This window comes from Tupaia chinensis, unplaced genomic scaffold (assembly GCF_000334495.1).
Source record: "Tupaia chinensis unplaced genomic scaffold, TupChi_1.0 Scaffold000231_1, whole genome shotgun sequence".
NCBI classification, from domain to species: Eukaryota; Metazoa; Chordata; class Mammalia; order Scandentia; family Tupaiidae; genus Tupaia; species Tupaia belangeri.
In genome coordinates, this window is record NW_006159706.1 from 617825 (window position 1) to 634777 (window position 16953).

Sequence of the window (16953 nt, forward strand, 5' to 3'; positions counted from 1 at the left end):
AGAGAGACATAGAGACAGAAAGCGAGAAATCACCCCCCAGGGGGCATGGCCACACCACAATCCCTTCTCCTCCATTCTCCTCTCGGGATCTTGGGCACTCACACACACGCGCCCGGTGTGAGTTTTAAGCCACCGGGTCTGGGATGCGAACCGCGGTCGACTACGTGGGAGTCCAGCGACATAGCCATTACGCTAACTGCTGGTTCCCAAGGGCTTGCTGAGCTCTTAGCCATGCTCAGCACCAGAACCGAGACATAGGCCCCATGGCCCGCCCACTCTGCCTGCTCTGCCTGCCCTGCCCCTACTCTGCCCGCTCTGCCGACTCCTCGGTGTGGTGGGGGCTGCGCGGAGAACTGCTGCCTCCCAGGGACCTACCCGGCAGAGCAGCGGGGACTGTCCGGATGACCTGCAGGTGGGAGTCCATCAGGAAGCAAGAGCCTTTCACATACGTGTTCTCCCCGCAGGCTTTGTGCACCGTGGGGCCACAGGTCTGGAGGCAGAGGTCTGTGAACAGGGGTGCCCCAGAGCACCCCCCCCTCCCCCATCCCAGCCTTCATGCCGTTCCTGTGATCCAGGCCAACTCACCAGCAGCCAGGAGCCGTTGGAGGAGACTGCCAGCGTCAGGCCCAGGGACATGTTCACGGCCTCTGAGGGGACTGAGGGGACAGACACAGACGGTCACACTCTCATGAAACCTTCACTTGTGGGAGAGTCCGGCTGGAAGCGGAGAGGGTGCGCTCGGGTCTGGCAGGACTGGGGGTCCGACTGCTGGGTCGGGTCACTCACTGTGCAGCGAGATGGGCTGGCAGGTGCCGGCGGCAGATGTGCAGTCGTACAGCCGTCCCGTCTGGTTGGTGGCTGCCACCTCCAGGGGGGCTCCCACCACGAGTCTGGAGGCACAGCCATGACATATAGTCACAGAAGGGGTGGACTCAGAGGGGGTGCTGAGGGCAAGGCAGCATCGTGTGCTGGAGCAGCGAGACGGGGAGGGAAGTGCTTGCATTTGCCACTTGGGAGGCCGCTCAGCACCAGAGCCTGAGTCTTCACAGCCGTGAGAATGGAGGTTAGTTATGGAAAACGGCATGGGGGTGGGGTCTTCGGGAAACTGCAATTGGGGCTGCCATCTGACCAGCAGTCCCACCCCAGGTGAATATCCAAAGGGAGTCAGTATACATCTAGGGACCAGCAGGTGGCATAATGGTTACATCGCTGGACTCCCACATGGCTGGCTGCCGTTCCAATTCTGGCCCCAGAGGCTTGAAACTCACACCTGGCAAGTGTGTGTGCCAGCCCCAAGGTCCACGAGGAGGGGCATGTGTGTGTGCATGCCCAAAGTCCCAAGAGGAGAATGGAGGAGAAGGGATTGCGGTGTGGCCATCTCCCTCCCACTCCAGAGGTGATTTCTCACTTTCTGTCTCTCAGGGAGCACATGTACCCTATAGCAAAAATCTCTCTAAAAAAACAAGAGAGAGAGAGAGATCTGAACTTCCATGTTTATTTCAGCCCTAGCCACAATAGCCAAGAGATGTGATTAACCTGTGTCCATGGATGGATGCGTGGATAAAGAAAATGTGGGTATATACAGAGTGGGATAATACGCAGATGTTGAAAACGGCAAAATCCCAGGGTATGGCGTGGTGGTTAGGGTGGCTGGGTCTCACAACTTAGAGGCTGAGTCCTAGACCCAGAGGCTTGAAAAATACATTAGGTGCATGTGTGCATGCAGGCCCCCAACCCCGAGAGAGTAGAGGAAAAGGGATTGAGGCCTGGCCATCTCTCCTTGAGGGGTAATTTCTCACTTTCCCTCTCTCTCTTTCTGTGTCTCCAGTGAGCATACATGCTCTATAGGAAAAATTTTAAAAAATAATAAAAAAAGACAAAATTCTGTCATTAGCGGTTAAATGGGCACGCTTGGAGGGCGTTATGTTAAGTGAAATAAGCCAGGCACAGAAAAAGAGTTGAAAATAAATAAATAAATACATAAAGGCCTGGCAGAGGCAGAGGGCTGGAGAATGACTGCTAGAGGCTGGGAAGGGTGCGGGATAGAGAGGCCGATTAATGGCGATAAAGTTGCAGGCAGAGGAGAAAGGGTCACCAGTGTCCGGAAACTCAGAGGGGAGAAGAAGGATGGCAGTAACTTACTGTGTATCACAACGTAACTGAAAAGGAGGATTTAGAATGCTTCCAACACAGTCATGACAAAAGGTTGGGGTTGTGGGCATGCTAATTATCTCAAGCGTTACACATTGTATTCTTGTACTGAGAAATACATTGTACCCCACAAACATGTACCAGCCTTATCCACTAATTGAAGAAAGTATTTAAAAAAAAAACAGGGCCCAAGTTTAACCTGCATATGCCTAAGGACCATGAGGTTTTCATTCGATTTTGAGTGTGCGCACAAAAGCACTGTGGATTTATGGATATGTACAGTTGGAATTTTTTTTTTTTTGAGGGTTTTTTTTTTTTTTTTTCCGCTATAGGGCGCGTGCGCTCACCAGACAGAGACATAGAGACAGAAAGCGAGAAATCACCCCCCAGGGGGGGATGGTCACGCCGCAATCCCTTCTCCTCCATTCTCCTCTCAGGATCTTGGGCATGCACGTACACATGCCTGGCATGAGTTTAAGCCACCAGGTCCGGGACACGAACCGCGGTCGACTACATGGGAGTCCAGCGACATAGCCATTACGCTAACTGCTGGTTCCCTACAGTTGGAATTTTTAAAACCTTATTTAAGAGGTCTGTGTCAAGTCGCAGCTGCGGGTCTGCAGGATGGGTCTTACGCTGCAGGGTGGGATGTGTTAAAGTTGTCAAGAACAAGGCCTACTTTAAGAGATACCAAGTGAAATTTAGAAGACGACGAGAGGGTAACACTGATTTCTATGCTCAGAAATGCTTGGTGATCCAGGATAAAAAACAAGTACAACACACCCAAATACAGGACGATAGTTCGTGTAACTAACAGAGATGTCATTTGTCAGGTTGCTCTGCCCGTATAGAAGGGGATAGGATAGTCTGCGCAGCTTAAGCACAAGGACTACCGAAACACGGCGTGAGGTTGGCCTGGCAAATGATGCTGCAGCTATGGTACGGGCCTGCTGCTGGCCCGTGGGCTTCTCAATAGACTGGCATGGACAAGATCTATGAAGGCCAAGTGGAAGTGACAGGAGCTGAGTACAGTGCAGAAAGCATCGATGGTCAGCCTGGTGCCTGCACCTGCTCTCTGGATGCAGGCCTTGCCAGAACCACCACTGACAATAAAGTTTTGGGGACCCTGGAGGGAGCGGTAGATGGAGGCTTGTCTACCTCCTCACAGTACCAAACTACTCCATGGGTATGATTCTGAAAGCAAGAAGTTTAATGCAGAGGTCCATCCGAGGCACATCATGATGGAGGACGTATATAAGAAAGCTCACACTGCTATGTAAGAGAACCCAGTCTATGGAAAGAAGCCCAAGAAAGAAGTTCAAAAGACGAGGTGGAATTATCGGGTAGGCCAGAAGAAGGCAAGCTTTCTCGGAGCTCAGGAGCGGGCTGCTGAGAGCTAAACCAGATAACTTTCTATGATATTCCCAATAAAGACAATAAACTTAACAACAAAGAAGCAAAAACAAAACAAGATAAAACAAAACCACTATTTAAATAAATACATTTTAAAAAACCCCAGCATTTCCTAATCAAGAGTAAGTGCATTTTGTTTCTGGGATTTTTGAGCTGCCCAAGAAATAGATCACCTCAAGTTAAATGAAACAGTTTCTTGAAGCCAAAACTTTCAAAAGAAATAGACAAATTAATTAGATGAACTTAAACACATTGTAAACCATTTAAATTGGACAAGTTGAAACAGTTGTATCAGAATCCATGTCTCTATCTACAGTCAGAAAAATACAATGGCTTATTCGCAAAACTCCCTGAGAGGAAAACATTTTTTTCAAGCATTTTATCACTATCAACAACTTCCTTACTACTGAACACCAGATTTTGCTAGGGCGAGTGCACTCACCAGAAAGACAGAGAGAGACAGAGACAGAAAGCGAGAAATCATCCCCAGGGGGGATGGCCATGCCGCAATTCCTTCTCCTCCATTCTCCTCTTGGGATCTTGGGCATGCATGCACATGTGCTCGGTGTGAGTTTAGGCCACCGGGTCCGGGACTTGAACCACAGTCGACTACATGGGAGTCCAGCGACACAGCCATTACACCAACTAAAAACTGCTGGTCCCCAGAGTTTATTTTAATTATTCCAATGAAGTTTATTAAAAAAAAAATATTTAATTCTATTTATTCATTCATTTATTTTATTTTGACCAGACACACACACACACACACACAGAGAGAGAGAGAGAGAGAGAGAGAGAGAGAGAGAGAGAAAGCAAGCCACCATGTCCAGGACTTGATCCATGATTGACCACATGGGAATGTCCAGTAACTAAACCACCACACCACCTGCTGGTCCCTCCCAACAAAGCTTATTAAATATGCATTTAAGGGTTTGTTGGATCTATATGGGGATGTCATGAAAAGCAAGGGTGTTCTTTCTAGAGACCCATTCCTTTACAGAAAGGTGCAGTCCTCGTGTGTCACGCTTCATGGAAGGTCTCTGAGTTTGCTGGTGAAAACCTGACCAGCGGCAGCTGGGACCTGCTGGTGTAGCTGGTGGCAAGCTTGGTCCAACCTAATAACCCACAGGCTGTACTGACCCATTCCTCACACGCAGGCTCAATCTTTTCAGTATTTGAGTCCGATTCAGCAGAAGCCAGGAGAAGAAATAACTCTGTAGTAATCAGAATGTTACTGAGTATACACTGTTTACTTTGTTGTAAATACTGGTGAGGGGTGAGCAATACACAGTCTCGTAGCGGCTGGCAGGTGACCTGATGTTTAAGGCACTGGACTCCCACATGGCTAGCCATGGCTCAAATCCCTCACCTGGCAGCTTACTTTCCCACTTGCCCCCTCTCTCTCTCTGTCACATCAAATTAAAAATAATAACAATAATGACAAATAAAATTAAATAAGTAATTCTTTAAAAAAATAAACAGTTTTGTATTCTTTCCTTTTTAAATGGAGACCGAACATGAGGTGATGGTGACAGAAGTCAGGACAGTGATCATCTTTGGATTTGTTGGGTATTGGGGGATCAGGAGGGGCCCGAGGGAACCCCGAGCTGGAGGTGCTACATCCACAGTCAGATTTGTGCACACTTAAGCTTAGATCCCTCTCTACCCCTTGTTGGTCAGCTGCACCTTCCTGTCCCCGGGTGCCTGCTGCCAAGGCCACCTCCTCTGGGGAGCTTCCTGGAATTCCCCACTGCTTCTGAGCTTGCCCTTCCTGTGCCGCCCAGACTCTGCTTATGCTGTGTCACCATGTGAGTTGAGACCCTGGGTCCCCGTCTCTGAAACAGGAGGACAGGCTCCTAGAGATAAGACCAGAATGTGTGGGTCCTGATTCAAAATAAAAACGTGGGGTCTCAGGATCACAGGGAGTATTTTCCTTTTTTCTGCAGTCTCTCTCCTTCAATATATCCTGTGGTTTTTGTTTGCCTTTTTTTTTTGGAGAGGTTTTCGCTATAGGGCATGTGCACTCGCCAGACAGACAGAGAGAGACAGAGACAGAAAGTGAGAAATCACCCCCCAAGAAGGATGGCCATGCCGCAATCCCTTCTCCTCCATTCTCCTCTCGGGATCTTGGGCACACACGCACACGCGTCCGGCGTGAGTTTTAAGCCACCGGGTCTGGGACGCGAACTGCAGTCGACTACGTGGGAGTCCAGCGACATAGCCATTACGCTAACTGCTGGTTCCCTTTGTTTGCCTTTTTAATTGCCAGCGGGTGCATGGGCTCACCGGAGAGACAAGGATAGGTTGACAGAGGGAGAACGTGTCCCATAGTAGGGGCACGGATATGCCCCAATCCCTCGTCCTCCACTTCTCCATCCTGTGGGATTTGGGGCACACACACGCATCGGTCCAGAATGTATTTTAAGCCACTGGGGTGAAGTTCGAACCGTGATGGGCTAGGTGGGGTCCAGTCCCCTTAACCACCTGGGATTTGGAATTTGCTGTTTGGTGCTGCACTCCCTCTGACTTGGGGATACCCCCTGGGTGTGTACACCCCACCCTGACCTTGTGCAGCTCTTGCCAGGTGCACGGACACCAGTATCCCCCAAGGGGGGGGGGTGGCACTGGCTGGTGAGCCAAGGCACCAAGTTCTCAGAGCACCTCCACCCTCCCATCACTTTTTACTTACAAAACACAAACTCAGAGGTCAAAGCATTGAGAATTTCAAGAGGCCGACCGCAGAGCACTGAACCCCGAGTTAAACGAGTGGGGCCATCGCATGGTCCTCTGCTGAGATTGCCCTCCCATGACTGGAGGCCAGGTGGGAGGCCTTTCTCCCAAGGCTGTGTGTCACCTAGAGCTCTGTGGCCCTTTCTGAGGTCGTGAATAACACGTGGCGGTATCAGGACCCTCAGAGGAGCCTTGAAAGGCTTCTGACTCCGGCTGCCCTTCCTCCAGGACAGCTCCCCAGTTGCCTCATGCGGGGATGGGGGCGAGGAGGGGGAGGCCTACCGGGATGCGCCAAACTGCACCACACTCTGCCCAAAGCCGGCCGCGTCTTCTTGGAAGACCATGGGCTCCTCCACGTCCAGGTTGAATCCGTGATAAGAAGCCAGGACTGGGGGATGTCGGGAAGAGGGGTGGGAGGCGGTTAGTCTTGTCCTCCCTGGCATCCTGCTACCTCCCCGCGTCTCCACCTTGACTCCCATCTGCCCGGAGGACGCGTCATCTCCGCCCACTGTGTTGATGGATTCGCTGTCTGTGAGGCTCCTGCCCCTCCTTCCCTCACAGTAATCAAACCACAAGGAAAGGGCGACTCTGCTGCAAAAGGCCCCCTCACAGGCTTCAAAGAACATCTGGAAGGGGCGGCAGGTGGCGTGGTGGTTAAGGCACTGGACTCCCACATGGCCAACCGTGGTTCGAGTCCCAGACCTGGAGGCTTGCTTTCTTACTTACCCTTTCTCTCTTTCTGTCTCTCTCTGCTCAAATTGAAATAATAATAACGAATGGAATTAAATACATACACACACATATATATATATATGTATATATAAAGAGCATCTGGGATCCAAAATCAGGTCAGGTGCTTCCTGGCACAATGGATCAGGAATGTTCCTTAAAGGTGGTAGCCAGCGGTAACACAATTGGCCTCACGGGAAACGTCCTTGGTTCACGTCCCAGGACCTCCCTGAGTGCCCATGATCTGGGCTGATTGAGATGGGGGGGGGTTGTGAGGCGAAGACCAGTTGGTGAGGGGTGGTCTTTCTCTCTCTCTCTCTAAACTTACAAAAGGAGCAGCTAAGATGACTATAAACTTTACTAAGGCCAGCTGGAGGCATGGTGGTTAAGGCGGTTGGACCCCACATGGCTAACTGTGCAGTTTAAGTCCGGGACTGGCGGCTGGAAAACCACACCAGGCATGTGAGCGTGTGTGCCCCACACCCCGAGGAGGATGGAGAAGAGGCCGCAGTGGGACCGTGCCCCCTGGAGGGGGTGCTTTTGCACTTTTCCTGTCTGCTTCTCTGTTTCTCCCTGGCCAGTGTACGCACCCTATGCCCAATAAATACGTAAATAAATGATTATAAATGCAGACCTTCTGAGAGTGGAAGGGGCAGGGACTACCTCGGCAAACCAGGGTCCACGAGGACCGTGCTCACAGGTTCTTTGCCCCATCTTCTCGTTGCACAGAGAGCCCACACCCAGACTGGGGAACGCACTTAGAAACCTGTGTTTAACTAACTGTAATTATGTCTCTCATGTCCCCTCGCCTGGTGCCAGGGAGGACTGGGTCTGTTTCATCCTCCAGTGCCTGGTGCAGTGTTTGGCTCTTAGCAGGTGCTTACAACTGGCCCCAAACTGCACAGCAGGCCACTGGCAGAGCCAGGGTTCCCACGCACTCCCCTCCCTGGCCACTGAGCTCCAAAGCCGCAGGGGGCGACCCTCTGCCTTTCAAGGACTTTTTCTGACTTCCCCACTTTGAAGCAGCCATCTCTCCTCCCCTTCCCTCCAGAATTCCCAGCTGTCTCTGATTGAGGGGTCAACTCCAACCCCAAGAGAGGGAAACTCTAAGAGGGTCAAGGGTCTGGCCCGGGGGTATCAGGGAGGGTCCAGACAAATGAACCTGTGGTTCTGGAAAGAGGCCACGTGTTCAGGGAGCTGGGACCCTGCTGTGATCACATGCGAGGGGGCCTCGCCTCCTACACCCTTCTCCTCCAGTGGCTCTACTTCTTCTTCTTCTTAAAAATTCATTTTAGTTTATTTTATTCATTATTACTATAGTTGTTTTTAATTTGACCAGAGAGAGACACAGAGACAGAGAGAGAGAGAGGGAGAGAGAGAATGAGGAAGCAAGCCGCCAGGTCTAGGACTCAAACTGCACTCGGCCATGTGGGGTTCTGGTGCCTCAACCACCACACCACTTGCCGGCCCCAGTGACTCTACTTCGGAGCACCTCTGTGGTCTGACAAGTGGCAGGAGACCAAGGGGCATAGCCTCACGAGCCTTGTGGACAGGCAGGTGAGGCCAGCGAGTGGAGTGGATGGAAGCGAGCGGCAGGGGGCGGCGGCCTTCAGCGCTCACACCCTTCTGGAGCGGGCAGCCATTACCAGGCTCTGGTGCCCAGACCCACCAGACCACCTGTGTCTAAAGAGAAGCTGGGAATCTGGACCCCCCTCCACCCCAGTGGGCACAAGTGCTTCCCAGGGAGAGACAGAGACAGGGAAAGCGAGAAAGCGCCCCACCGGGCATGGTCACGCTGCAGTCCCTTCTCCACTTCTCCCTCCTTCAGGAATTTGGGCATGCATGTACACATGCCCGGGGTGTTTCTCAAGCCACTGGATCCGTGAAATCCGACGTTTAAATGACACCTGAATGTGGTCCTTGTAGTTCACTGGCGGGAGTGGGTCGGCCCACCTGAAATCGGACTTGGGGAAATCTAGGTCCAGGGAGCTGATCCCCAAACTCCCCTAGCGGTGGCCTCCCGGGGCTGGAGCAGCTTCTCCCACCCCACGGCCCCCACCCCAAGGCTCCCATGACTGGGAGGGAGGAAGGCCTTGGAGAACGTGGCTACCCGGACAGGCAGCTTCGCCCTGAGCCCATCTTCCTTCACCCCTTCCAGGTCACCCTCCCCCCCTTTTTAGGTGATTCCTCCTCCCACACGAGACCCCAGCATCAGGGCCCTCTCCTGCCTTCAGCTCCTCCTGAGAGCTGGAGGTGCGAATCACCAGGCCCTGCCCCCACCAGACAGAGGCCCCCCAATGTCCCTGCAAAGCTTCTCCCCAGCCCTGAGGACCCCACTCACCTCCCAGGAGGAACACAACTCTGAAGGCCATCACTGAGCAGCACAGCAAGGGGAAGTGGAGGGCTGGCAGCAGAGCACTGAAGGGTGCTCAGCCTCCCGGGGGGTAGTTAAAATAATGACTCAGAACCTCGAAGTGGTGGGAGGAGGGGCGCAGTGGGGAAGAGGGCTTTCGTTAATCATAGGCCAGAAGTGGAAGCAGAGGCCAAAGACATCCTGGGGAAAAGCACCTCATACTCTCCCACCACGGCCTGCTGGTACCTGGCTTCCTTCTCTCAGAAGACCCCCTTCCCTCTGTCCTCGCTGAGGCCTCAGGGGAGGGAGGCAGCAGAACAGACAGCCCTGAGGCCCCAGCCCATGGATGTGCGCCTAGGGAGAGGCAGGTCACCCCTCAGCGTCAGAGGTGTCGGGAGGGGGCAAAGGGCAAGATCAAGGTGTGGTTTAGAAAAGGAGACTCCCTCTCAAGAGGAGAATGGGTAATCCAGACGCTGAGCTCACACCGCGGACTACTACCAGCAGCAAAGGAGGGCGGACATGAGCTGTTTTCCCCGGGAAACGAGCCAGACAGCGGGCTGTGTAACAGGTGATTCCGCTCACACGGAGTCAAAGAGCAGGCAACACCGATCGACAAAGGCAGAAATCGGAAGACGTATTTCTATGGCCTCGGGTGGGGTGCAGAGGTAACTTCTGTTTGTAAAATTTAGCATTGAACACTTAGTGTCACGCACTTGATCAGGTGGAGCGGGCTAATAGATGAATGAGTGATTGCTGTCTAGCCTCTTTAATTTCTGTGTTGGGGGCAGCTGATGGCATAGCGCTAACACAACTGGATCCCCTGAGAAAAGCCCTCGACGCCCGTCCCTGGACCTCCCTGAGCAGGCCAAGTACATGCGTGTGCATGTGTGTGTGTGCCAATACTGGGAGCTGGCTGACACTGGGCTGAATTGCAGTGCAGAGGCCCTATTGAGAGTCTGTTTCTGTCTCTCTCTTGCTCATGGAAGAAATAAATAAATGAATAAACTTAATTTTTTTCTATGTGTTTGAAATATTGCACAATTAAGCATAAATAAATAAGAATTTCTCAAGAATAGGAAAAAAGGCTCCTATGTACTCAAAACCAGAAACAGGCTTTGAGGGTCAAAATATATGACAAGAGGGGTCAGCAGGTGGTCTGGTGGTTAAGGTGCTGGATTCCCAACTGTGGTTCAAGTCCTGGACCCAGCAGCTTGAAAACCATGACAATGAATAAATAAATGTTTAAATACACACACACACACACACACAATAAAAATTCCTACCTATAACAAAAATATTTTTCTAGAATTATTTTTATTTAACTTTATTTATTTATTTATTTTAATTTGACCAGATAGGAACAGAGAGAAAGAGAGAAAAAGTGAGAAAGCAAGCTGCCAGCTCTGGGACTCGAACCACAGTGAGCCATGTAGAGGTCCAGCACCCTTACCCACCACACCACCTGCCAGCCCTAGCAAAAATTATTTTATATATCTGACAGGTTTTGTGTTTTCTTTTTTTGTTTTGTTTTGTTTTGTTTTGTTTGAGAGAGAGGTTTTTGCTATAGGGCGCATACTTACGCTGGAGAGACAGAGAGAGAAAACGAGAAATCACCCCCCAGAGGAGATTGTCATACCACAGTCCCTTCTCCTTCATTCTCCTCTGGGGATTTTGGGCACACACAGGTGCGTTTGGCGTGAGTTTCAAGCCACCAGGTCCAGGATTCAAACCATGGTCAGGCATGTGGGAGTCCAGCAACGTAACCATTATGCCATCTGCTGGTCCCCATGTGGCAGTTATTTAAGACATTTAAAATGTAGATGGAATGTCCAATGTAAACCATATAAAATAGTTTTCTTTCTTTTATTTTTGGAGAGGTTTTTGCTATAGGGCACATGCGCTCACCAGAAAGACAGAGAGAGAGAGAGAGACAGAAAGCAAGAAATCACCCCCCAAGGGGGATGGCCACGTCGCAATCCCTTCTCCTCCATTCTCCTCTCGGGATCTTGGGCACGCACCCACACATGCTTGTCCTGAGTTTAAACCACTGGGTCCAGGACTCGAACCGTGGTCAACTACATACGAGTCCAGCGACATTATGCCAACTACCCCAATATAAAATAATTTACTACACAAAAATTATATTGCAATGTACTTGAGCTGGTATTTACTGGACAGAGGAAATTCACTCGGATGCATCGACGATGCCGTTGCGCGGAACCGTACTGGGGACCTTGACTGAGACTGCTGGCATCGAGGCGGACGCCCCTCCTTCCTGCGAAGACCGCCAAGGCCAGGAGAGCGATGGGTAACCTCCGAGCTCTGCAGTGGCCGCACCCCATCATCAGTTTGGGGATCTATGAACCACTCTCTGTATTCAAAAGAATTTGGGGGTGATTCTCCTTAATCCAAAAATTTAAATAACCTCTTTCATCCATCTCTGCCACAACCTTGAGTGGTACCGCATTTCGTGTCTGATCTGACATTTTTTAAATTTATTTTATTTTTTTATTTTTTATTATAATCATAATCTTCTTTATATTACATTGGATTACATATAACTTTACAGTGTATTACATTGTTTTTTCAAAAGGGAATGCCATGCATGTCAGCCAGTACAGAGACATTAATCTCCCCACTTCAACATTCAATATCTTTTCTATGTTTTTCATTATTTTTATTATTCTAATTATTTTTTAAAATAGTCAATCGCTATTTCTCATTTTGCTTGTAAAAATACTTCACCTATCATGAAATACTTCTCAGACCAATCCAGCTGAGAATACTATACACGTCATCATCAACAGTTAATAAGCCATATCTGTTTCCCACTAACGTCGTGCTGATCTGGCATTTTGAACTTTCTCCCACCAGCAGCGCTTGAGGCTGGCACGGCTGCTGACTTCGACAACTATCTGTTTCCAGCTTTGCCTCCCTTATGTTACCACTGTCTCAGCAAAACGGTGTTTCGTTTTGTTTTCCACTCACTGTCAGAGAATAATAAGGGGGAAATGCAATAAGATATTCAGAGTTGCAAAAACTCTGGCCATGAAAGCATCTCCCTTCTAGGCCCGGTGCCTGAGCTGCCAAGGCTCAGAGCAGCTCTGTGGGCTCCCACAGCAGCCACCGGTGCTGTTCCTCAAACTCTGGATCCCTCCAGGGACTTGAAGGGGGCTCTGCACCTACGGAACCATCAACTCACAGTACTCAGAAAAAAAAAAAAAAAAAAAAAAAAAATTAAGTTATACTTTACTGAAACGGGCCCAGTCATGGTGGTGTGCCCTGGTTGAGGCTACTCCTCTGCAGCCTGAGGCCACCCAAGAGGCCCAGTTTCGATTCCCAGCCCACTGTAAAAGCCAGGCACTCAGGAAACTGAGGCAGGAGGCTCGTGACATTGCAAGACCTTGTCTAAAAAGAATAAATAGGGCCAGCAGGTGGCATGGAGGCTGTAATTTATGGAGAAGTTTCTCAGAGTCTCTCAGGTTCTTTTCAGAGTCTCATCGGGTCCTAAACCAATGAGCATTCCAAAGGGGGGAACACAAGTGCAGAGATTTGCAGTAGTAGCAGATGGATCTCTAATCCCACCTTTGGTTGCATGGGACATTTTTTCTTATTTTTTTATGGTTAAGGCGTCTGGATTCCACATAGCCAACGGAGTGTCTTGAGTCCTGGACCCACTGGCCTGAAAAACACACCGGGGGCTTGGGCGTACATGTCGAAAATCCCAGGAAAATAATGAAGGGACTGCAGTGTGGCCATCCCCCAGGGGGGGTGATTTCTCACTTTCCCTCTCTTTCTCTGTCTCTTTGTCTCTCTCCAGCAAGTGCACGCACCCTATAGCAAAAACGAAAATATATAAATCACCTCTATTTCATCATAGTTTCAAACCAGTGTGAGGGAAACACTTCCCATCCTTGCATCAGAATGATCCGTGCCTCCCTCAGTAACAGGAAGCGTGGCACACAGGCCCTCGGCTCAGGCGTTACATCCAGCGTCTTGTTTGTTTCTCCTTTTCTTTACTTTGACTAAACCAGAAAAATGTAACTCGCGATTATAGGTCACTGGGGACGGCAGCATGTGTCGGGGGCTCTGTATGAGTTCTGGGTTTTTGGTTACGGCGTGCGTTCCTAATTTATGGAGAAGTTTCTCAGAGTCTCTCAGGCTCTGTTCAGTTCAGTCGGGTTCTAAATCAAGGAGCGTTCCAAAGGGGGGACTCGAGTGCAGAGGTTTGCGGTAGTAGCAGATGGGTCCCTAATCCCGTCTTTGGTTGCATGGGACTTTTTTTTTTCTTTTTTTATGGTTTATCCTTTTTTTTTTCTTTAAAAAATTTATTTAATTTTATATACTTATTATTCTTTTTATATTTTCGATTGCTATAGGACACGTGCTCACGAGAGAGAGAGAGAGAGAAACCAAACCGCCAGGTCTGGATCTTGAACCACAGTGGGCCATGTGGGAGTCCGTTGCCTTAACCACCACGCCACCTGCCGGTCCACGGTTTGTTATTTAGCTTGATTGCTGTACATCTCGATAGCACACAGCATGCTTTTCAAGGCATGTATGCAGCTCTTTCCAACAACGCATCATCCGTCATTTCTTTTCCTGATAAGTACAGAACACCTTCAAGACAGGAAAAATAATTGCAACATCATTTTATTTAAAAAAAAAAAATCCCAGTAGCTTTCCCTCGACATTTAAAATGGTCACATGCAGGCCCTCGATAGACAGCTCTGGGCAACTTACGATACTGAATAATTTATCATCGACATGGGCTATTTGGAAAAAGCCCAGAAGCTTAAAACTGGACTAACGGCCGTCATTAGGGTTCACTGAAATGCTTTAAATTTCATTGATCATTTTTTTTTAAGGTTTTTGCCATAGGGCATGTGCACTTGCCTGAGAGAGACAGAAACAGAGCGGTGGAAAGTGAGAAATCACCCTCTGGGGTATGGCATGCTGTAATTCCTTCTCTCAGGATTTTGGGCACGCATGTTCACACACCCAGTGTGACTTTCAAGCCACTGGGTCCAGGACTTGAACCATGGTTGGTAAAGTGGAAAACCAGCACCTTAACCACCATGTCACCTGCTGGCCCCTTATCTTTAAATCTCATGCTATTACAATGGAATAGTATTCAGCAATAAGATGAAATGAAATATTTTTACACACAGCAATATCGATGACTTGTAATATAATTATGCTTAGTGAAAGGTGCCAAGCAAGTAAAAAAAGCAAATATTGTCTCATTTCACTAATTAAGAAAGTACAAGGCAAGCTATAGGGATAGAAAGCAGATCAGTTGTTGCCTGGTAGGGGATATGAAAAAGAAGCAAGAGGATGGGAAAGTGGAATATCCACGTACAAAATAATACATTTAGACCCTTAGCTTACACCATACACAAAAGTTAACTCGAAAGGCTCGAAAGCAAAAACGTAATAGCTAAAACTATGCAACTCTTAGGAGAAAACCCAGGGCAAAAGATCCATTCCCTTTTTTTTTTTTTTTTGGAGAGATTTTCACTGTAGGGCGCGTGCGCTCGCCAGACAGACAGAGAGAGACATAGAGACAGAAAGCGAGAAATCACCCCCCAGGGGGGATGGTCATGCCACAATCCCTTCTCCTCCATTCTCCTCTCGGGATCTTGGGCACGCACGCACACGCGCCCGGCGTGAGTTTTAAGCCACCGGGTCCAGGACACGAACCGCGGTCGACTACGTGGGAGTCCCGTGACATAGCCATTACGCTAACTGCTGGTTCCCAAGATCCATTCCCTTTGACAATGATTTCTTGACTATGGGGGGCCGTCAGGAAAGTCATGGTGCATTTCTGCATAGAGAAACTGACGACTTCCCCAGCAACCTAGTAACGCCAAAACACAAACGACAGAAGAAAAACATTTCTAAATTGGACTACATCAAAATTGGAAACTTCTGTGCATCAGAGGGCATAAGCAAGAGAATGAAAGGCAATCTATGAAATGGGAAAAATATTTGCAAATTATTGGGTTATGGAAAAGTCATGACACATTTTTGCATAGAAAAACAGAAAAATATGTCATACCGTTTCTAATGACCCACTATATATCTGATAAGGGGTTCATAAGCAGAATATTTAAAGAACTTGAAGAACTCAACAACAATAAAAGTGATTAAAAAGGACCAGTAGGTAGCATGGCAGTTGAGGTGCTGGATTCTCACATGGTCAACCACGGTTCGAATCTTGAACCTGGGATCTTGCTTTCTCACTTTCCTTCTCTTACTCTGTCTCTCTCTGGTAACTGCACATGCCCTATAGCAAATTAAAAATAACAATAGTAATACATAAAAAATTAAAATAAATAATTATTTTTTAAAAAATGGTCATAGGACCAGCAGGTGGTATAGTGGTTAAGGCGCTGGACTCCCATGTGGGCGACTGTGGTTCAAGTTCTGGACCTAGTGGCTTTTAACTAACACCCACCGCTGTGCTTAATGCCCCAAATTTCAAGAGGCCAATGGAGTAGAAAGGATTGTGGTGTGGCCATCCCCTGGGGGGTGATTTCTTGCTGTCTGTCTCACTGTCTCTCTGGCAAGTGAACACACCCTATAGCAAAAATATCTCTCTCTCTAAAAAAAAAATGGTTGCAAGATTCGAACAGGCATTTCTCCAGAGGAGATATACAAATAGCCAACAAGCACATGGAAAGCTGCTCAACCTCATTAGTCATCAGGGAAATGCAAATCCCAACCACAATGCACCAAGACCCTTATGTCATGGCTGCTAACAAAACAAACAGGCCAGATGGTGTTGCAGTGGTCAAATGAGACACTCTGTAAGGCAGTCCCTGAAGGAAGTCCCAGGGGGACTTCCAGTTCGAGTCTCATGCCTCCATGAGTATACTAGGCACAACCTTGCCCATGATTCAGGGCTGGCTGGAGGCTGGGGGTGGAGTGTGGTGTTAAGGCCTTGTTGGGGGTGCCAGCAGGTGGCGTGGTGGTTAAGGGTACTGGACTCCCACATGGCCAACCATGATTTGAGTCCCAGACCTGGCGGTTTACTTTCTCATGTTCCCTTTCTCTCTCTCTCTCTTTCTCACTCTGTCCCTCTCTGGTCAAATTAAATAAATAAATACGTAAGTAAAGTTAAATAAAATAATTCTTAAAAAAAAAAAAAGATCGTGTTGGGGGTGTTGGCACTCTTTTTCTCACTGGAAAAAATTAAATTTTTAAAAACTTTAGGTCCCAGGGCCCAGCTACAGTGGGTGGTGCTCTGAGACACTGTGCTCCACAGGCTGGGACTACATGGGAGGCCCAGTTCGATTCCCAGCCCCATCTAAAGGTAGTGCACAGAAGCATACATCTGTAATCCCAGCAGCCTGGGAAGCTGCAGTGAGAGGATTATGACAAGACTCTGTCTTTAAAAAGACTAACAGGGCTGGGGAACCAGCAGTTAGCGTAATGGCTATGTCACTGGATTCCCACGTAGTCGACCGCGGTTCGCGTCCCGGACCCGGTGGCTTAAAACTCACGCCGGGCGCGTGTGCGTGCGTGCCCAAGATCCCGAGAGGAGAATGGAGGAGAAGGGATTGTGGCGTGAC

At 49.1% G+C, this 16953-nt stretch overlaps 1 protein-coding gene across 1 annotated transcript in view; it reads right to left on the bottom strand.

The window, feature by feature from the left end:
* ITGAD (integrin subunit alpha D) overlaps positions 1 to 9756 on the bottom strand; it is a 37913-nt gene extending 28157 nt beyond the window's left edge. Inside the window, 5 exon segments of the mRNA XM_027771672.1 lie at positions 376 to 490; positions 586 to 656; positions 787 to 890; positions 6577 to 6682; positions 9365 to 9756. Coding sequence (XP_027627473.1) covers positions 376 to 490; positions 586 to 656; positions 787 to 890; positions 6577 to 6682; positions 9365 to 9395 — 427 coding nt within the window. The 5' untranslated portion in view covers positions 9396 to 9756.
* Positions 9757 to 16953: the final 7197 nt, after the last annotated feature.